At 42.1% G+C, this 19,542-nt stretch overlaps 1 protein-coding gene across 1 annotated transcript; it reads right to left on the bottom strand.

The window, feature by feature from the left end:
• Nucleotides 1–1,435: 1,435 nt before the first annotated feature.
• XK (X-linked Kx blood group antigen, Kell and VPS13A binding protein) lies at nt 1,436–19,139 on the bottom strand. Its single transcript, XM_050980486.1, has 3 exons — nt 18,890–19,139; nt 10,472–10,734; nt 1,436–5,352 (listed from the first exon to the last, which is right to left on the bottom strand). Exons 1-3 carry the CDS (start codon nt 19,132–19,134, stop codon nt 4,526–4,528), a joined length of 1,335 nt encoding a protein of 444 aa, XP_050836443.1. The 5' UTR covers nt 19,135–19,139; the 3' UTR covers nt 1,436–4,525.
• Between the last annotated feature and the right edge of the window lie 403 nt (nt 19,140–19,542).

Raw genomic sequence — 19,542 nt, 5'->3', positions numbered from 1 at the left:
TATTCCAGAAGAATCTCAGTAAGCAACATCCAATAAATTAGCATCCATCCTCTGCTTAGGTGTGTTTTCCCATTAATGCTAGTCTGTGATTAGAAGCCTTTACATACATAAGCATTCACATCTGAATTTCTCACCTGAAAGGCAAAATTTTCATACCTGAATACAGACATTTCCATAAAATTTTATTTCAGTGGCAAGAGGTTTTCCTTGTAACTGCATGTAACAAAAAAAAAAAAAATTAAAAAAGGATTAAACTGTCCTTTTTTTTTCCAGGATATGAAGTTGTTTATTCAGAGCAGAAATTCAGTAAGCTTTCATATTTGTCATTTTGAAACACTTACCTTTCATTCTTAGTCTAATTTTGGGGTGACCCCAAGACGTAACAGTTTTATGATACATTTTTTTCTTGGTCAGTAGGAAATCACATAATTTTTAATACATCTTACTTTTCAAGTCTTCTGTCTCTGGTAAATCAAACTTACCATCTCTGCCATATTACTGTATGTTCATGTTTCTGTGATGATTCCCAACTGAGTTGAGGCACTCACCACAACTTCATTTTAAAATACAAGATTATGATGATGTCTTGCAAACATTTGAGTTCAAGGCCCTGTTTTCTTTCCTACATAAGACCTTCAAATAGATAAAAAGTGATAGAAAATGGTTCATTGTTTTAGGCTAAATATTATCAGCTACTATGGGGAAAAAGTAAAGGAACTACTTGTAAATGAAAAAAAAAATTAAAATTAAAATTACAGTTTAACAGCCCCTAGTATCCACCAATTCTGTCATAGGTAGTGCAGCTCTTACTAGCACACAGTAGCGTCAATCACCACCAGGACTTCTAAATCCTTTTCTCAATGCCAGTGTAAGCTATGTACACACATTACAACTTGTCACAATGTATCTAATTACACCCATATTTACAAAATATATGTCTATTTTATCTATTTAAATTTAGAAACACACGTGTTGCAAAGTTTTTGTTCATTCCTATCCCTCCATAAAAGTCCTCAGTAATGATTTTGCTAGATACTCCCAGGGTCAGATATAAGTAAATGGTAAATCCAGATGAATGTAAAACAAGTGTGCAGAGAAGTTAAAATATTTTTTATAAGGTAACAATTTCCTCCCAATTCTCAAGGTAAACCAGTAAATATTCTCACTGACAATGAATAAGCTATACTAATCTTGTTCCATACAACACTGGCCTCTTAAACTGCCCCCCTCTTACAAAATGTTCTTCTAAACAGCAATGGAAGCGTGGGGGTAAAGAGCTCCAAAATCAATCACAGATTAATTCTCCTGTCAGCTCTTCCTGAAAATATTTCTGCTGGTATGAGGTGACAGATGGCAGTGCTCTGTCACCTTTACTTTCAATTTCTTGAAAGTAGCACATGAAGAACTGACACCAACACAACTTGAGGGATAGTTTCAACATTTTAATTGGTGCTGTTTTACAAGTATAAAAGAGAACCCATGTGTCAGATCTTGAATACTCTTATTCACACAAATAACCCTTGCTGAGCCATCCTTTGTGTGACTCAGGACTACTCAAAAGAGTAGAGTTTTCAGCAGTAGCCCTAAACCCTTCCATGGAACACACAGGCCCCTCTAACATTCAGAGAGGAGAGTAAAAGTACGGTGAACTTGCAGCAAGAGCTCACTCATTCATACACAGACAGACTTTATACTCATAGTGTCATATCTCATGTCTTCTCCATGCAGCCACTGGGTGCACTGACAACAACACACTCCTGACTGTCATTATCTGGAGAAAACCTGCCTCTCCCAGCTTTACAGCACACTTCAGAAAAAGCAGCTGTTCCCTTCAAGCCCTGCTCAAACACAGCATCGTTGTGTCTCTCTCCTGCACCTTTCCACGAGCAGTGGCAGCACAGCTGGATAAACCACCCTGGGCCATGGTGACACCAGGCACTGCAGAGGCAACAGCCCCTCGTGCTGGAGGAGTGTTTGAACTGTATTTGGTTATTCTTCACAACTAAGGCAAAATCATAGGACAGTAATAGAACCCATACAATTTTTTTCCCTCTCATAACAATGATTTAAATATTCAGCTCCCTATGCACGCACTCAGGAGACTGGTACAAAAATAGGAATTAATGAGACACGCACTCGAAATATGCATACTCAGTCTTCTGTGAGGTTTAATGGTACTCACAGTGTATTCATCCTGGGCTCCTGGCTCTGTAACTACTACATTGGCCTTCACTGTAGCACCAAACTCGCTGAGGTTTGTGAAGCTTTCACTGTTTCCAAATGGCTCAATCACAACTGCACCACCACTTACAGTGTCCAAATTCTGCTTTAAGCTCTCTTTAGATATGAACTACTACTACATAAGAAGCTACTTTAAAAATTTTCCCCCAAAGACTAATGTTTCTGACCTGGATACATCTGTAGATAGGCAGCCACTGTAATTCCCTGATTATTGATATTGATGAGTCTCCAGCTATAAAGAGATACTCAGTTTTGGCTAAGAACACCAGAAAATTTGAGCTTGTGGGCTTAACTCCACAGGTTTGGAAGAAAAGATTACATTCTACCTTACTCCTTTAACTCTCTACTGAAAAAGAAAAAGCAATAATCTTTTACATCTAGAAAAGCACAGAGAAATCCTGTACTGTACTTTTACATAAAAAGATACAGAGAAACACCGTCGTGTCTTCAAGGAGTCACTTCACTATTCTATTCTCCTCTCCTCAGAGAAGTTAGAATGGAAATGCCTGGTGTCTTCCCCAGACATGAGGTAATTCCCATGGCAAAATCAGGCCAACAATCCCATTACCACCCACCAATAATTTAATGACATCTACATACACATACCATACATAGACACATATTTAGCAAAATGAAAACATAACTCCATAAGAAAACTGAAATATGAAGACATTCATTTACACTGTAGTAAAGAAAAAATAAAAGCAGGTTATGTCTTTGCAGCACTGCAGGTGACATATTTCATTAAAAATGACCCCAGACCTGAGTTTGAGACACTTCTAAAACAATTATGCTGATGTCATCCCTATTAAGAGCTTCACATCCTGCAGGAAGACAGAATGGAGGCTAAGCTTCAAGCACTGGGAGATGCTTTGGTCATCAATTATTTGTTTCCATGAGCAGCCATAATGTGTAACACTCAAAAGAAATGTTAGGAAGGTGCTAAGCAAACAAAGTGCAAAATGCTTTCACTTAATTCATGAAAATACATACGGGTCTGTGCATTTTCACAAAATTCTTGTGTGTTCATCTGCTAAAGCTTTCTCAGAAATTTGAAAAATACAGAAACACTTATTTGTGGTGATGTATTGCTAAGAACAAAAAGTCAATGACTTCCATTTTCTCTTTCAGACTTCAGTATCAGGGTTGAGATACTTTTGAGGTAAAGAAGTCAGAGGGTTTTGAATTAATCATATTGAACTAATCATAACAAATCACAGCTCAAAAAGAAGGAACCAGTGTCTTCTGTCCAAGTACAAATAGTCAATGAGCTGCCTACTTGGTGCACTACCAAACCCCTGATGATCAGGGTAGTGCTCATCTCTCTAACTTCAGCCATCTAAAAGTCAGATGGACAGTCAGAACTAATTGTAAAGGCATCTGGTTAACATTGAGTAACAGGTCTCCAGAGAGTTATTCATATCACCTGCATTTTGAGATGGGGTGAGTCACTCCCTGGAGATGTGCACTGGAGAGCACCTACATGACTGGTACACACTGTCTGCCCAGCCTCTAGATATTTATATAAAGTGAACACCACCCTGACACCAGAACATCACGAAGTATTAAAGAAATAATAATGAAAGAAAAATGAGCTATTCCAGAACATCACAATTAATGTGCTAAATTTACTTCCCTTACTAACAAGCAGTAAACATGAAGGGTGAAACAGTGCAAAGCCAATAACCACTCTGTCCATCCTCAGTAACAGTGACATTTCTGTGTCAGTGCTGGCTAATTGGCTGTTTCACGGCAACCCAGACTACAGTGCATTGTGCAAGTCCAATTCTTCTACCACTGAGAGAAGGATTATCTTATTACACTGATTAGAGTGTAAAATAGTCTGCAATTTGATCAAAGCAGACCACAGCTACAGTCCATACACAGTCCAGGTCTAAGCTCTGTTTCTATGCTAGGGTGGCATGCCATGGGACATCCTCTCTGAAATAAAAATCACTGCCTTCCATCCTCAGACTTCCTGAGTAAGGTGAGCATCAGAACAGTTTCTGAATGATGTCTCCAATAACAACTTAAAATAAGTATGTGACAATAAACCTATGTGCAAAAAGGCTCTGAAATAGAAATCTACAAACAACGATTGCTCTCCATACACAAACACGAATAGTCATACACTGCTCTCCACAAAAACAGGCATGTCAGCCATCATGCAGTGCTACATCTGCAAGAAAGAAATCCTACCCACAAGACACAAAGTCTAAGATACACAATGCTCCCAGCAGGTGATCTGCCACCTTCCAAAGGCGCCTACTTGCTTCCAGTTGTACTAGGCATTGGAAGAAACACTTTGATGAATATTCCTGTTTTGAGAATCTAGTGTCTTGCTACTGCCCCGTGCTTCATCAGTATTTTCAGGCGATTTCATCGCCACCTTGCCTGTCAGTAGAGTGGATTTGTGATGCTGGCAAATAAAGTAGAGGATCTTGAAAGAGGACAGCAAAGCTTCAGTAATGCTGGAGGAGAAAAGTTTTTTGCACGGGTGACAGAACTGGTAGAACACCAACATGAAGAAGATGGCCATGCAGTAACCTATCAGGAGCTGCAGGAACAACATTGGGGCACAGACATAGAGGTAGAAGTCTGTTCTGTAAATGTACCACATCAACAGGAGGAAGGCGTTCTCCATCAGCCGCACGATGTAGTACACGGTCATGCGGTACCAGTTCTGGGATTTGCTGATCAGGTCAGGGTCGCTGAGCTCCACCTGCGCTGCCGACCAGCAGAACATGTTAATGCCAGCGTACAGGAACGTGAGAAGACACAGGACGATGGTAGTGCCCAACCTGCTCAACTCCTTCTCTATGTTCTCAGGAAATGGCGACTTGCTAAGCCAGAAGAGAATCCAGGGGTAGAGGAAGAAACCTAAGAAATTCAGTAGCACGACGACGAAAACCCAGATTTGAAGGACTGAACCGAAAAGCACCAGCACCGTGACCCTTGTGGCGATCTCAAAGCTCCTCCACATGAATATGCAGAGGTAGGCAGCAGGTTTCACACGGACACTGTAATCATCGTACTTTATCTTAATGGCCAGGATGTTGCAGCGTAAGGCGCCGTAAACGATCGACAGGAGAGAAAGCACCATAAAAATACCTACAAAGAGAAAAGACAAATCAGGACCTTCACCTTAGCAGCAGACTTTGCATCAGGGGAGTGCAGGTGCAGTCACTGTCACTGCACTCCTGGGGATTCCCCGCAGGGTGTAATGCAATGGGAGCCATTCCCAGCCCATACTTGGATGAAGGAAATGAACTCTACCCCAGTCAAACCCAGGACATTACTCTAATCCTACCTCCTATTTTGGTTCTTGTTTGATACTTATTCAGGAAACTGGTAAGAAAAAGAAGGCACTTAGCAGTCATAAGCGTCTGTCCCTCCTCCCCCTGCCCAGGGCTGTTGATACACAGGCTGTCCTTGGTAATTTCACAGCTCAGTCATTACAGTATCCAACTTGCTCCCAAACTCCTACAGTACTACACAAGGCACAGGGCTGCTACTCCCTTTCCATACAAAGAAAAACTGCAAAATAGAAGCTGAAACTTTGGAGTAACTTGGACATGCAGGTAACTTGGTGCTTGTGAAGTTCTGTGTCGAAGCAAATCACAAAGAAGGTATGTGATACAGTTCAAAATCGAAAGCTGAAGGAATTTAAACCCAGCACTGTCCCCATTGTCTCTGGCTGTGTAGACATATATTTACTCACCTGTGTGCACTGTGTTTTCCTATACATTAATTTTCTTTATACACGAATCTGTATCATGCATTAAAAAAACCCACTCCTATTAAAAATGCCTTTAAATTCAGATCAATTTTCAGTACCTCCTACCTACCCAGAATCCCTGAAAGGAAGGTTTCACAGTTAAATTCTGCAGAAAGTGAAGGCAGAGACCAGATGTTACCTGGCACTGCAGGAGGGTGCCCTGTCTTGCTGTATTAAGTAGGTACAAATGTACATAAATATTGGACAGAGAGAATAAACAAAGTGCTAACTGCCCACAGGTTTTTTTGTATTCACATGCACAATTATATAAATATTTATTCACAATTTTTACTAACATGTTGAATAGCTGATATTGCCTCAGATATAATAAATAGAGTTTGGAAATCCTAATTATGTTAATTACATTTGCAGTGCTTAGCAACCAGTGTTTTCTGCAGCCTTCAATTAGTTTGTGCACCAATATCCTACAAATAAACATTTGTGTCCTATAAATAAACTGGATTCCCTGTTTTGCTATAGGTATATGGCCAAAATTATCAGGGTTTGGGCTTTTTTTTCTAATTATAAATCATTAATTTCTAAGCAATCCTTTGGAAGAAACAAGTGTATTTTAAGACCTCTAACAACTTTCTAAGATAATTTTCTGTATCATTTCAGCTAATCTCATTATGACCCACAACACCTCTGAATTACTTTGGAAAATAATTAAGTCCTTATATCTAATTTTCCAAGGTCCTCAGTAAGGTGAAAAGCATTTATCATTTTATATGGTAATTTTGTACATGCCAGTTTGGTGGTGCACATATTCTCTGAAAACGTTTATGTTGAAATTGTTTGTAGGTAGTCAGTAGTTTTTAAATCTTTCTTACAGCACTGAATAATGTCTCTGATAATGACTTAAAATAACCATGTGACAATAAACCTATGTGCAAAAGACACATAGAGCTGGGCATTTTTAATTGTTATGTCTTGGAAAAACATCAGGCAAAAGCAGACGAGCAGGTGAGTTCAGTCAAGAATATTGCTTGATGTCCTACAGCTTTTTTACAAAGTCTTTCCTGTAGTTTTGAGCTGTGAAAGTACATAAATTCCAGAAGCTCATGAAGCAAAAGAATGTTCTCAGAGTTAAAGGAACATAAAGATGAACCCACTGGGGACTGAGTGCTGCTGTGCTGGAACTCTGCTTGCTTTCTGCTTTGGCAAGCTGAAACATTGATCTTATTCCCCATTTTCACTTTAGGGAATCTGTATTAATCTCAAAACTATTTTATAAACTCAAGCCTCCAAAAGAGGCATTTCTCCATTGATAGAAAATAAGTCATGCTGACTCTGATTTAACACATTAGTCTAGTCCTACTCCTTTCCTAAAAGCTCATCACTGTCACCAAACCTTCAGTTCAAACATAATTTATAACTCTGTGAGAAAGATGGTTTGAAGCAAGCACAAAGAGAAATACCACAGGTGACACTGTTGCTTTCACTCATCCTGAGCAGGCAAAGAAATGTAAATTTAAAAGGCAAAGTATTTTGCCCTGGAACATTTCCAAATCCTCCAACAGTCCTTATAAATTTGGCCTTTCTCTTCTTCCTTCCTCTTCCCAAAAGGCTTTTTCTTACTAATCAGAGGTGGACACTCACAGAGTCATCCAGGGAGGCACTGATTCGCTTTGTTGTTCTTTGTTATTACATCTGAAGTCCTTTCACAACCTTGTTCTTCCCACTTCGGAAACTGCTAAGACAGTGAATTCTGCTCTAGATGAACTACCTCAAAAGTACCACTGAAATCTATTATAGATACTATAGTAATATGTATATGTATGTATATATGTATATATGTACTATAGTTATATGTATATGTATGTATACAAAATAGAACCAGGACTCGGATTAGGCTAATACATGTGGATTTCCAATGTTGTATTACATCCAATATTTTTACACTTTTCATGATAAACAGTCACCAAAGCTTTATGTTGCCCATCACTAACCTCAAGAGTTGGTCCTGCTTTTGCAGCTTTCTGGTTGTCTTGATCTTACATTCTTGACTGACTGTGAAATGACAATTTTGAAGAATGCCAGACACTGGCAAGACCCCAATAATCCAGAAGAAAACATCCAGAGAAATTAATGAATGCCATGAAATACACAAGAAACTCGCAGCATGGCTCTGGCTGACAAAGGGCTAGGCAAGGACACATGCTCTTTTCAGAAGTGTTCAAGCCAACACTGGAAGCAATAAGGATTTTCAAACAGACTTGAAAGGGACATGCCATGCCCCCAGCATGATGGTAAACAGCTTCAGGTTCTCAGGGGATACTGACCTCATCACCCTGAGCAAGCAGAATTTACATAGAATGACAGGAAATGTAGGAATCCAGAAAAATACCAGACTGACGAGCAGACAAGACAAAAAACGTGGAAATCAAAATACAAGACAGTGATCATTATAACAGATGCAAATGGAAGAGAATCTGAAATTTGGAGGAGCAGTGTCAAGGAACAGGGAAGCTGAAGACACCTGAATAAAAACAGGGCTGTCTGGATAAAGAGAATGCAGAAGGTTTCAGTATATCAGCAGCTACGATATTAGCTACAAGAATATGGCTAGGACTCTTGTTTTTCTGATGAATGAGCTCTAACAGACATTGACACCATTTCTAATGCCTTTTTTTTTTTTTCTTTGCATTTCTTTATCTTAGAATTACATCTGTATGGAGATGCTCCTGGGAAGCATGAAATAACTGCTGCATTTGCAAGTGGGTTTACCAAACCCTCTGGTGAGCCAGCTTATCTCTGGTCATTTCACCCAAGGAATGTCACTTATCAGTTTGTGATTATAACTTATCTCAGCAGAGATAAGCTAGAAGCAATAGAGCATTACAAATTATTATTGAATATGCAATTCTCTGATCATCTAGAACACAGGACTTCTCTTTGGAAATCATGGCCAGTAAGGTCAAAATCAGGAACAGAAGAAAGACAATAAAAAGGTGACCTTTCTCAAGTAAATGCCATCTACAGCAAAGTGACTGGAGATTTTGTTAATTGCACAGTTCAGCAAAGGATTCAATCATGTTGTCTCCATCCCATATCACAGGTGCCATGGTTATTTGAAGGACCTACCTTAGTTATGAAGAACTCAGGGACTTGAAGGAGTAATGTCTAACTCAGAAACTGGAAGGAGTAATGTCTTCCAAGAAACTACTGCTGTGATGTTTGGTTTTGGCTGGGGTAGAGTTAATTTTTTTTCCTAGTAGCTGATACAGTGCTGAGTTTGGATTCAGTATGAGAATAATGTTGATAACAGTTTTAATTGTTGCTCAGCAGTGCTTTAAGTCAAGGACTTTTTCAGTTTACCATGCTCTGCCAGTGAAGAAGTACACAAGAAGCTGTGAAGAAGCACAGCCAGAAGAGATGACCCAAACTATCCAGAGGGATATTCCATATCACTGGTATCATACTCAGTGTATTAACCGGGGAGAGTTGTCTGGGAAGAGCCAATCGATGCTGGGGGATGGTTTGTGCCTCACTTGTCTTTCTTGGGCTTTATTCTTTTCCCTCTCTCTCCCTCCACCCCTCTCACTCCTCTCTATCCCCTTCATTACTACTACTATTATGATAATTGTTGTTGTTATTATTGTTATTATTATTGTTATTATTATTATTATTATTACCATTATATTTGAATTTATTTCACTTAGTAACTTGCACCTTAGCCTCAGTCTCCCTATCTGTGAAGCTGGTAAAGATCCTCTCATGGCCATAGAGATACAAAAGCTATTTAGTGTTTCAGTGGAAATGCACCTTCAAGTTCACAGAGGTGCCAAAGTCCTTTCTCACACTGAAAAGCTGTTTGTCCCATGACCAGCTGGAGATGGTTCTCCATTCAGTAGAGAGCCAGAAAATCAAGCAATGGAAGCAAGATGCAGAGTTCCACAGTAAGAGAGATGGGTCCTGGTAAGTCCATGTTGCGCTTGGTGAAGGCTTAACAGAGATGAGATGACCACAGTTGCATAGCAGCTTACTGAGTCCTGCCCTTTGATTCCAGAATCAGATTCTGGCACAAGTAAATATAGTTCATGTTCTCAGGTCATATTTAAAAATGTGTTCCTAAAAGTACATCTTCCCTAAGGCAGCATGACAGAACGTGCTCTGCAGTGTACCCCAAGAAATTTTCCAGAAAGTTTTGCTCAAAAAACAAAATGGAACAGAGGTAATTTTAAAAATTCTTCATGAAGACAGCTCAGTCCCTTCAGCTGCCTCCCTCTCATACCATAATGGTCACTTTATCAAATCAGTGTTTTTACAGCAACCCAAGTATGCCACACAAGGTGTCATAGTCTAAAACATGACAATATAAACTTGAAAGCAACATCACCATCAAAAGCTATCAGGGAGATGAAACCCACTGCAGAATGCTTGGTTCTTGTGCAGGGCAGCTACAACTGACTGCCCAAACACCAAAAAGGTCATAGCAACAGCTCCACCTACTTCTGGCCACCGTGACCTCCTGCTGCAGGACACAGATGTAGAGCTGGAGCGTGAGCTGGGGCGCTGAGCCAAGGAAGGCCTGGATAACAGAGGCCCTGCTGAACGCAGACCTGTGTGTGTGCAGCTTGCCTTCAGCCTGTCCCACTTCCTTCTCCACTTCTTCTGAGTACCCATCCTTGGGCATCTGCCTCTTCTTTGTGATGCTGACATAGGGATCTTCAACTCTGCCAGCACGGAAGTAAATATAAAGGGCTTCCACACACCTACAAGGAAACAAGTGGAATAACAGGAAAATTGAAAGAATGAAAGGTCTCCCCACTTCCTGGTATTCTAAGCAGTCACATACAAAGTCCTAAGCCATTTTTTCATAGATCAAAGCCTGTAGGTTTTCTTCTCCTGGTGAACTTGGAATATGACAGATTTCATTCTTTAGAACAGGAATTACATGTCACTAGAGGGCAGGAACCTGGCAGTGCCCTTTGGGCTGCTTGTAGTACTCAGACTTGAGAGGAGGTTTAATTATTTTCTATGAGCCGCCCTCACTCTCTGCTATCCCATTAAAGTCCTTAAACTGCTCATCCACTACAAGGATGCCAAACCCAAGACCCAAATTGGAAGTGTGTTTCTTCAGCTTCTCATGTCTTTTTCTTCTTGTTATCGATACATCTGTGACATGCTAATGGGACATGGCAATAAACTCACTTTTCATACCTTTGCCTTAAAACATCTGAAGGGAGAAGCTCGGGGTACAAGCAGGTGCACACACCTCAAAACTTTACCAAACAATGGTTCAAAACACCAGTAACATGCCAGACCAGTAAAAAGGATCAGTTTTGAGCCTCACAACTCTTGACAACAATATTTTTTTTTAAGGCACAAGAACAGGAGCTTTAGTTCTTAAGTGGGCTTACATTTATTGTACTGTTAGAGAAATATTGAATACAATCTGGCAAAAAGATTCTAACTAAGAAGATGCAGTGTTTCCAGTTGCTGCAGCTCTTCATAATTTAAACACAGTGGGAGCCTACCCTCTTGTTTATACAGGTCTAACTTACTGCCAACTAACTCCCAAGGAACAAACTGGTGCCAGCACATACACTTCTACTCATAAATTACATATTGTTACACTGTTTGCTGCCTTCACCCACACACAGAGACAAATCCATACATTTGGGAGAGAACAGAAAAGATTGTCTCCAGAAAATGCCGCAGCAACAAGGACAATCTGTCTCCTGGAGTATAAAAGAAGATAACAGCCCCAGAGATACATGCAAGGAAAGAACATCTTCCACAACTTCCTTCCAATGATTGTTTTTTAACTGGCTAAAACTTTGTGAAAACTAGTTCAGAGTTTTCATGAAGTTTACTCATGAAGAGTAGTTCTCTTCTAAGAGAAGTCCTTGGGTATGAAGGTGTCAAGGGCAGGCTCGGGCATCAAGCAGATCCCAAAACATATGGGGAAATATTCACCCCTGTCTAGGAAGTAATAACAAGGAAGGAACAGGTGAAATCACAAGATGAGGGGGCAGGGAGAAGAAAAAAAATTACTTCTGTTTATTTTAATAAACATTACTTCATTTTTTCCTCTAATTGGACTACTAGCAAGTTTCAAATGCTCTAGATGAAGAGCAGTTTTAGGATTGTGTAGTACTATTCCTGATTCACTAGGCTTCAGCTACCATTATGACTAAAGCTACTCAACATTCCTGCTGCTCTGACTGCTCCATTCACAGAGGTGACTTTCTGTCTTCCCCTCATTAATCTTTTCACTCCCTGTCAATCTTGTTCCACATGAAAGAATCCATACAGCCAAAAATAAAGTGTGAAAAATTAATAAAGCATTGTGATTTTATGAAGCCAGCATAGATTCTGAAACCAACAAATCGATTTTATTCCAAAAAGAAAGATCCCAGACCATTTTCGTCTCATTTAGTATTCACAGCCATGCACTCACCCTGAGCTGAGGGCAAGTCTTAGTATATTATGGAAAACTGGATCTCAGCATCAGGCTCTGAACTCTTGCTGGGTGTGATTAGAAGCAGATATAGTCTAGGGACCCATCCAAAAAAAAAAGTAGTGATCCCATTAAGGAGATCAGATTTATGAGACCACTGACAATAGCAAACATTATAACCAATCAAACCCTGAGTTTTGGAGCAAGCATTTGAATTTTTTTATTAGCTGGGTATTAAGTAGCAGTATATTGTTTGCAATGGGGATTTTTTGACCATACAGAAAAGCAAACATAATGTGAAATGGTCTGATGAGCAAACCTTAGAAATGGGGCTTTAACCACTATGACAGAGTAATAAAAAATGCTATATGCAAGCATTCAGATAACATTGATAATGATGCCTACTTTCTACCAGGCCCTGCCAGTCCCATGCAAGAGTGTTTCTGGAAGTCAAGCCTTCTGGGACAAATAACAAATGCACTCAGGATTCCAGCTGGTGCCACTGCCCAAGCAACTGCTTCCAGCAGGAGCAGACTGGCAGCTGACACAATACAGAGAACATGCACCAATCTAAAATTTCAAGGAATAGAGTGTGGGAGGGGCACAGGCACTTGAATGACCATGCAGGCGAGAAGGGTCCAGAACTATGATGAAGAATCAATGCAGATCATGTTGCTGTCTCACACTGTGACTTTGCCTATGAAGTACATGCTGAGGGGTTGAGCAACTTGTCTTTAAATGAACTACCTGGTTTGCTTTTTTTTTTAGCATGAAATACAACTAAGAGACAATGAAAGAAGGGGATTGCTTCATGGCAGCATTCCCCCACAGTTACAAGCTCCTGCAGCAGGGTGAATTCCACAGAAGCCCTCATTGCTGCTCTGCTCCAGAAGGTCAGGAGTGAAAGATCCCAACTTCTGCACAATCCATCTCCTGCAATGTTGTTTAGGGCCACTTCAAGAGCCCTCCACATGGTGTCAAGAGCAGAAAGCAAGCAGCTGGCTGTGTCCTCTGCATGTAAGACACTGACAACCACAGCACAGGCTCTGAAGGAACTAAAATTGGTCTGAGGAAAAAAAGTCAGATTTACTTTCTAGAGTGAAAGTTAAGAGGTAAGAAAAGAATGGTGCTGCTTTCTCCCCTGCTGCCATATCTTGGCAGAAAGAAGAGCCATACTTTTCCAGGGGTCCTGACAGTGCCCACAATGAGTGATTCAGCCCCAACACATTTGTCTTCTACACAGTAAGTAGGAGGAATAATCCTACCCTTACATACTTGCTGAGAGTGAGCACCTCATTCCTGCTTTTAATCATGGATGCGTGGGATTGGAACACAGGCAAAATAATGGTGGTGTGAAGAGGGAGAAGGCAATGAAAACAGGGAACTTTCCACACGCAACCAGCACTCCAAGAACAAATGGCTGTTTGAGACCTATCCATACACATACTCTGTAAATGTTCAAGCAGATTTCTCTGATACGTAATTTTCACTAATTCCTTCTCTTCAGAGAAGTATGCAAACGACTAATCAGTCCTGCACATTTACTTACCTGCATCAGGCAAAGATCTGCTCCTCACTCACTGTTCTACCTTTTACCTGCACTGATTTCCTGTTCACCTCACCATGGACACCTAACATATCTGCTCAAGAGTAAAGGAAAGAAAATAGCCTGAAGAGAGTCTAGACATATTCTTCCCATCTGGAAAAGTGGGAGGTACATCCAGAGTTGTAAAGTTTAAAGCATGAGGATCTCCTACAGTAAGGTCTGCCAATGAAGTCCTACAAGGAAGGTAAGTTTTTACACCTGCTCTATTTTGACCTTTTAAGCAGGTCACTAGCAAAGAGAGACTACTCACAAGGGACAAGGTTTCTGCACAATGTCATTGAAACAGTAACTGCACCATTAGAGTTTATTAGATTTCAAACTGCAGAATTAGATGCCCAAAACATGAATTATTGTTAAAAAATTTGGGGGTTTTGTTTTTTCTCTTTTTTTTTTATTTCCTGCAGCTCACAGAATCAAACTTTGTCCATAACAAAGCAGCTCCTCTGGCAGTCAGATGCAAGCTTCCTCCTGCATCTGCTGTGCTGCTGTCTATATGGTACATGTAATTGTTTCTCCTTATGCCTTGAGAAACAAAGCCTGATCCCATTAAAAAAAAACAAAACAAGGTCTATTGTTTATATCCTTGTCCTATCATAACCTGAGGAAAACAGTCATTAGTGTTCTATATAGGGGGCCTGTTATATTTACTTGAGATTTGTTTTGCAAGAGTTCATCCTTCTGCTGACCCAGCCCTCCCCTGATTGCATCTCCTCACACAAAACAAGTTGGGCTCACACTGCACTAACAGAGCACCAGGGAACAGAGTCCCAAAGACACCTGCAGTCACTCCAACTTCCCTCTCCATGAAGCTTGGACCAGAAGGCAGCACTGCCAGGTTCAGACCAGGTGGTTTTGATGATGCCAGTTCAGTACAGTCTTCAGTACATCAGGTGGGAGGAGTCCCTGCATCCAGCAGACTCACAGTCCCAGCATCACCAACATCCCCAGTGTGTGACTGTAAGCCCCGACCAGCCAAGTCAGTTTGTTAGAAATCTGTACTTCAGCTCTTGACCTTTTTGTTACTTGAAGAATTGAAAAGGGCAAGCAAGTTAACAGGGGGTTCTCTGGTGCCTATCATGAAGGGTAAGAACAAAAGGAGGCTCAGGGGGAACATTATCAATCTCTACAACTCCTCAAGAGGTAGTACTGAGGTGGAGATCAGTCTCTTCTTCCAAGATAACAAGAGACAGGACAAGAAGAAATGGCCTAAAGTTGGTCCAGGGGAGGTTTAGATGGATATTAGTAATGATTTTTTCACTGAAAGAGCAGTCAGGCAGTGGAATAAGCTGCCCAGGGAAGTTGTGTAATCACCATGCCTAGGAATGTTCACAAGGCATGTGGTGCTCATGGACATGGTTTACTGGTGAACAAAGTGGTGCTGGGTTATCAGTTGAACCAGTGATCTTAGAGGTCTTTTCCAACCTAAACAATTCCCTGATTCTCTGAGGGGTTATTTACGCTTAGAAGAAATCCTTAAGTGCAGAGCAGTACACCAGCAAAACTACATCCAGTAATTAAGTATTGGAATTGTAGCAGGGCTTAAAATCTCAAGGCGACTTTGGTGCTACAAGTGCCACCCAAATGAAGGGAACAAAGAGACAGACCCTAGCACAGGAGCAGCCTGAGCCAAACAGCTCATCATGACCTTCCCTAGAGAAAAGACAAAAGTAATAAACCTCTCATTGACACCAGCTACTGTTTTAAATAATTTTTTTTCTGTTATAATTTACTTGATGGGGTAAAAGAATCTCCTTTTGCAAAAAAAAAAAAAAAAAACAAAAAACCAAAAACCACCAAAAACTAAACCTACCTGAATAAATCTTTTAAGCATCCAGACAAGTGCACTTATAAGGAGTGGCATTGACCTGAAATGCTGCAGGAATCCCCATGATGCCCAGAACCTGCAGTCACTTTGTTCCAGCCAAGTCTCTGCAGAGCCTCTGGCATGCCTGCATCCCAAGGATCACAGCCAGGCCACTAAGGGGAATAGGAATTTTGCTCTACAAATTGCTCTGAATTTATATAGAAACTCCTAGGGAGTGGGAGAAGAAATTAAAAAAGGGTACATGAACAGTACACCAAAAGTCCTCTCTGGGAAGAGGGATGCTACCTAATTTTAGTCCTTCCAGTGGCAGCAGCAGGACAGTGAGTGCCTCCCGAACAGGTGGAGTGTGGGTGTTTGGGGAAGGTGGTGGCATGCAAGAAGGTTCTATGAGAGAAAGTACTTTTTTTACATCACTCAGATGATTCAAAATAGGCTGAATCATTTGGCTTGCAAGGCTAAATACCCTTCTTTCCTGCCAAGATATTCCCAAACTATTCCCCAAATCTGAAGGACTTTTTTTTTAGGAAAAAAGGAAGGGGTAAAAAAGATCTATATTTCAAGATGATGAAGAAAAACTCACACAACACAAATGGGCTGATGGTAAAGCAGTGCACTGATATCTGAGTATTTAAGTCTGAACAGAGTAATCCTGACTGTGCTGTATCAAACAGAGATAGTCAAAAAGTTGTTGTTAAGTTTCTTTTAAAGCCCTCCAAAGCTGCCAGCCCTCTGTTGCAGCATGTCATCACACACAGCCTCAAGGTTCTTAAATGTTTCATTCCCTTGCCACAAGCAGACAGAGCCTGGGGAGGCTCTACTTTCTGTGTCCTATTTGACCTAATTTGACCCACCCCTCCCTAAGCAGCCCTGGGCTGTGCCAGAGAGGCACAAAAATCCCAGCTGGGAGGATGGAGCCAGGCTTCACACAAGGGAAGCAGATGACTGAGAGCAGCAGGATTCTCTGGAGCAAAGGAGCAGAGGTTTGCCTACAAGGATGGAGTAAAATGCCTCCAAGGACAATGGCCCTTTTCAGCTTACAAAAAGTAAAAGCCACAGTGCAGTGATGATACAACCAAAATATACTTTGCTTTCTAGCTATCACCCAAACCTTGTGTGTATGCCAGTCCCCATAGTGTAGAAAGCCTCCTGTACAAAGCAGGGAAAGGGAAGGTATTTTGTGTGCTGAAAATACAACAACATTTACACTGCAGAGCTATATCTGACAGGAAACAATCAGTTTCCTCTTCTGACAGATACTGCAATCTTTAGTTGCAGGAAGGCAAGGAAGGGAAAAAAACCTAAACCCCAAAACCCTTTATTGTCTGTGTCAGATCATTTCGACTTCCCAGACATTTGTGCTGTATCCTACAAACTGATACATTTCCCTAAAAGTAAAGAGAGCTCGGTTTGTATTAAACTTTTAATTTGTAGAGTCCTTCCAGCCTTTAGCAGAAAATAAGTTTTTCTGGTAGTATGAATGTACTACTCTATTTAACTAGTAATTATAATTCCAGTTATCCTGGGTTTAGAGAGAGATGAGCATACATCACTTTGTCATGCCTAAATGGTGCCATGGGGACTATGGCATCATAATCACTTGTGCTGTTGGCACAGCACATACAGAACATCTCAAACCACCTGGAAATGCTAAGTTTGTAAATCTTTGAGAAAGGAAAAAGTGCAGAGTTGGCAACACACTAGAGGAGAGGGCTTCCATATGCTCACTAGTTTTACAGCAGTGGCTGCAGCTGGGAGTTCACCAGAGAGGAGGAACTGCGTTCTGTACAAGATAAGATTTGTGTTGCAAACTGAAAACTTGATGTTGATATAGAAACAGAAAGTCAAGTAATTCTCGGTTGTTGAGGTCAAAATATAAATCTATGTTTCTTTCATATAATTAAAAAGAAAATCCTTCAATTGCTTCTTGCTCAGATCCTTTGCTTCCTCACATATTCTGGCCTGACATTAGATTCTTTCCTGGTCTTACCTCAATAAATTGATTCAGAATAACAAAAGTCATGTACTTAATTTTTGATAGTTTCTTTCTCTTTGGCTCCTCTCTTGTTTTCCATAAATGTGGAAGCATTTTGTTCTTAGCTTTTGGAAAATCAGAGTTCTTTCAGAGCTGTTAAGCCACAACTTAAACATCTTTAAAATATTAACAAAGCAAGCTAAAAATCCATGCATAGTTATAGAAGTCGTCAATGTTTTTGAAGTGTAAGATATTTTGTAACATTCAAACTGTTCACCTTTCCTTAGCGTGAACAAATCTTTCAACACTATTCCTGAATAGCGCTCTTTTGCACACTATTCAGGAATTTCAAAAAGTTGGTGATACTTCTCCTAGCCTCTACTACATACACACTGCATTTAATTCTCCTTCTTTTCAATTAAAAAAAAAGTATAAATTTAAAATTAATGCCCCCCAGAAACATTTTGTCTTGGAGTTGCACACCGCTGTAACTCTTCATCTAATTTTTTTTGTTTTTCCCCGATGGGTATTTTCAGTGAGACACTGAACTGGAATAGAAAAAAATTTCCAAAGCAATTTGGGGCGGGAAGCTCACGTTTGGAAGGCAAAGACAGACTAGAGCATCACTCATGTTCCAAGACGCATGGATGGGATGGGTGCTATCGTTGTTCTTAACTCGCAACCGAGTAAGGAATCTCCCGTTCTCTCTTGGAAGTGATCCGAGAGCAAAGCGCTGTGGATGAGGCAGCAGCGGACAGACAGAGCCATCTGCAAGAAGCCACAGGGATGCAAACCCCGCGCAGAGCGGGACGCGGAGGGGCTCTCGCGGCTCCCCGCGGCCCGGCAGGGCTGAGCCCCTTTCCCCGGGGTCACCCGCAGGTTCGTGCCCGAGGCATTCCCAAAGGACTGCTCCTCCCGCAGCTGCGGCAGGACGCGAGAGCGGCTCCCGGCCGTGCAGAGCGGGAGCGGCCCCGCCCGCACTGCAGAAAGGCCGGGGGGCTCCGGGCGCCCCCGGGCTCGGCCCCGGCCCCGGCCCCTGGAGGCGGCGCGGACTCACCGACCTGACGAGCGGCCCCAGCTGCAGCAGGTGCAGCAGCAGCACCAGCGGGCGGTCGCGGCTCACGTCGCGGTGGATGAAGACCAGGCTGAGCTGCACCAGCGCGCAGGGAAAGAGGGCGAACAGCAGCGTCAGCGCCTGCCACATGCGGTCCCCCGTGTCGTGGTACTCCGCGCTCAGGCACAACGCGGCCGCCGTTTCGGACATGAAGAGGACGAGGGAGACGAGGACGGAGCCCGGGAATTTCATCGCAGCGGCCGCCCAAGCCCGGCCCGCCCAGCCAACGCCGCCGCGCACCGGGGCCCAGTCCCCGGCAGAGGGAGCGCCGCTCTCGCCGCTGGCCCGCGGCCTCTGCAGCCCGGGGCTGGATCCGGGCCGGGGCTCGATCCTGTCCGGGCTTGGATCCTGCCCGGGGCTGGATCCTGGCCGGGGCTGGACGCTGGCTGGGCTGGAAGCTGAGGAAGGTTCCCCGGCGGTATTCGGGGAGCTCCCCCTCATCGTGTCTCCTTCAGCCGTCAGACACGGAGCTGAACTGGGGGCTGGTGGGAAGGGGCGAGCGGGTGCCCCTGAGGGCACTTGGTCAGCCCGGGGGGATCGCACAGCCACGGCATCGCTCAGGCCGGAGAGGAACCACACCATGGCACTGAGTGCCACGTC

This window comes from Serinus canaria, chromosome 1 (genome assembly GCF_022539315.1).
Source record: "Serinus canaria isolate serCan28SL12 chromosome 1, serCan2020, whole genome shotgun sequence".
Taxonomy (NCBI): Eukaryota; Metazoa; Chordata; class Aves; order Passeriformes; family Fringillidae; genus Serinus; species Serinus canaria.
Note: the sequence above shows the minus strand (reverse complement) of the source record. Positions and strands in the feature narration are given on the sequence as shown.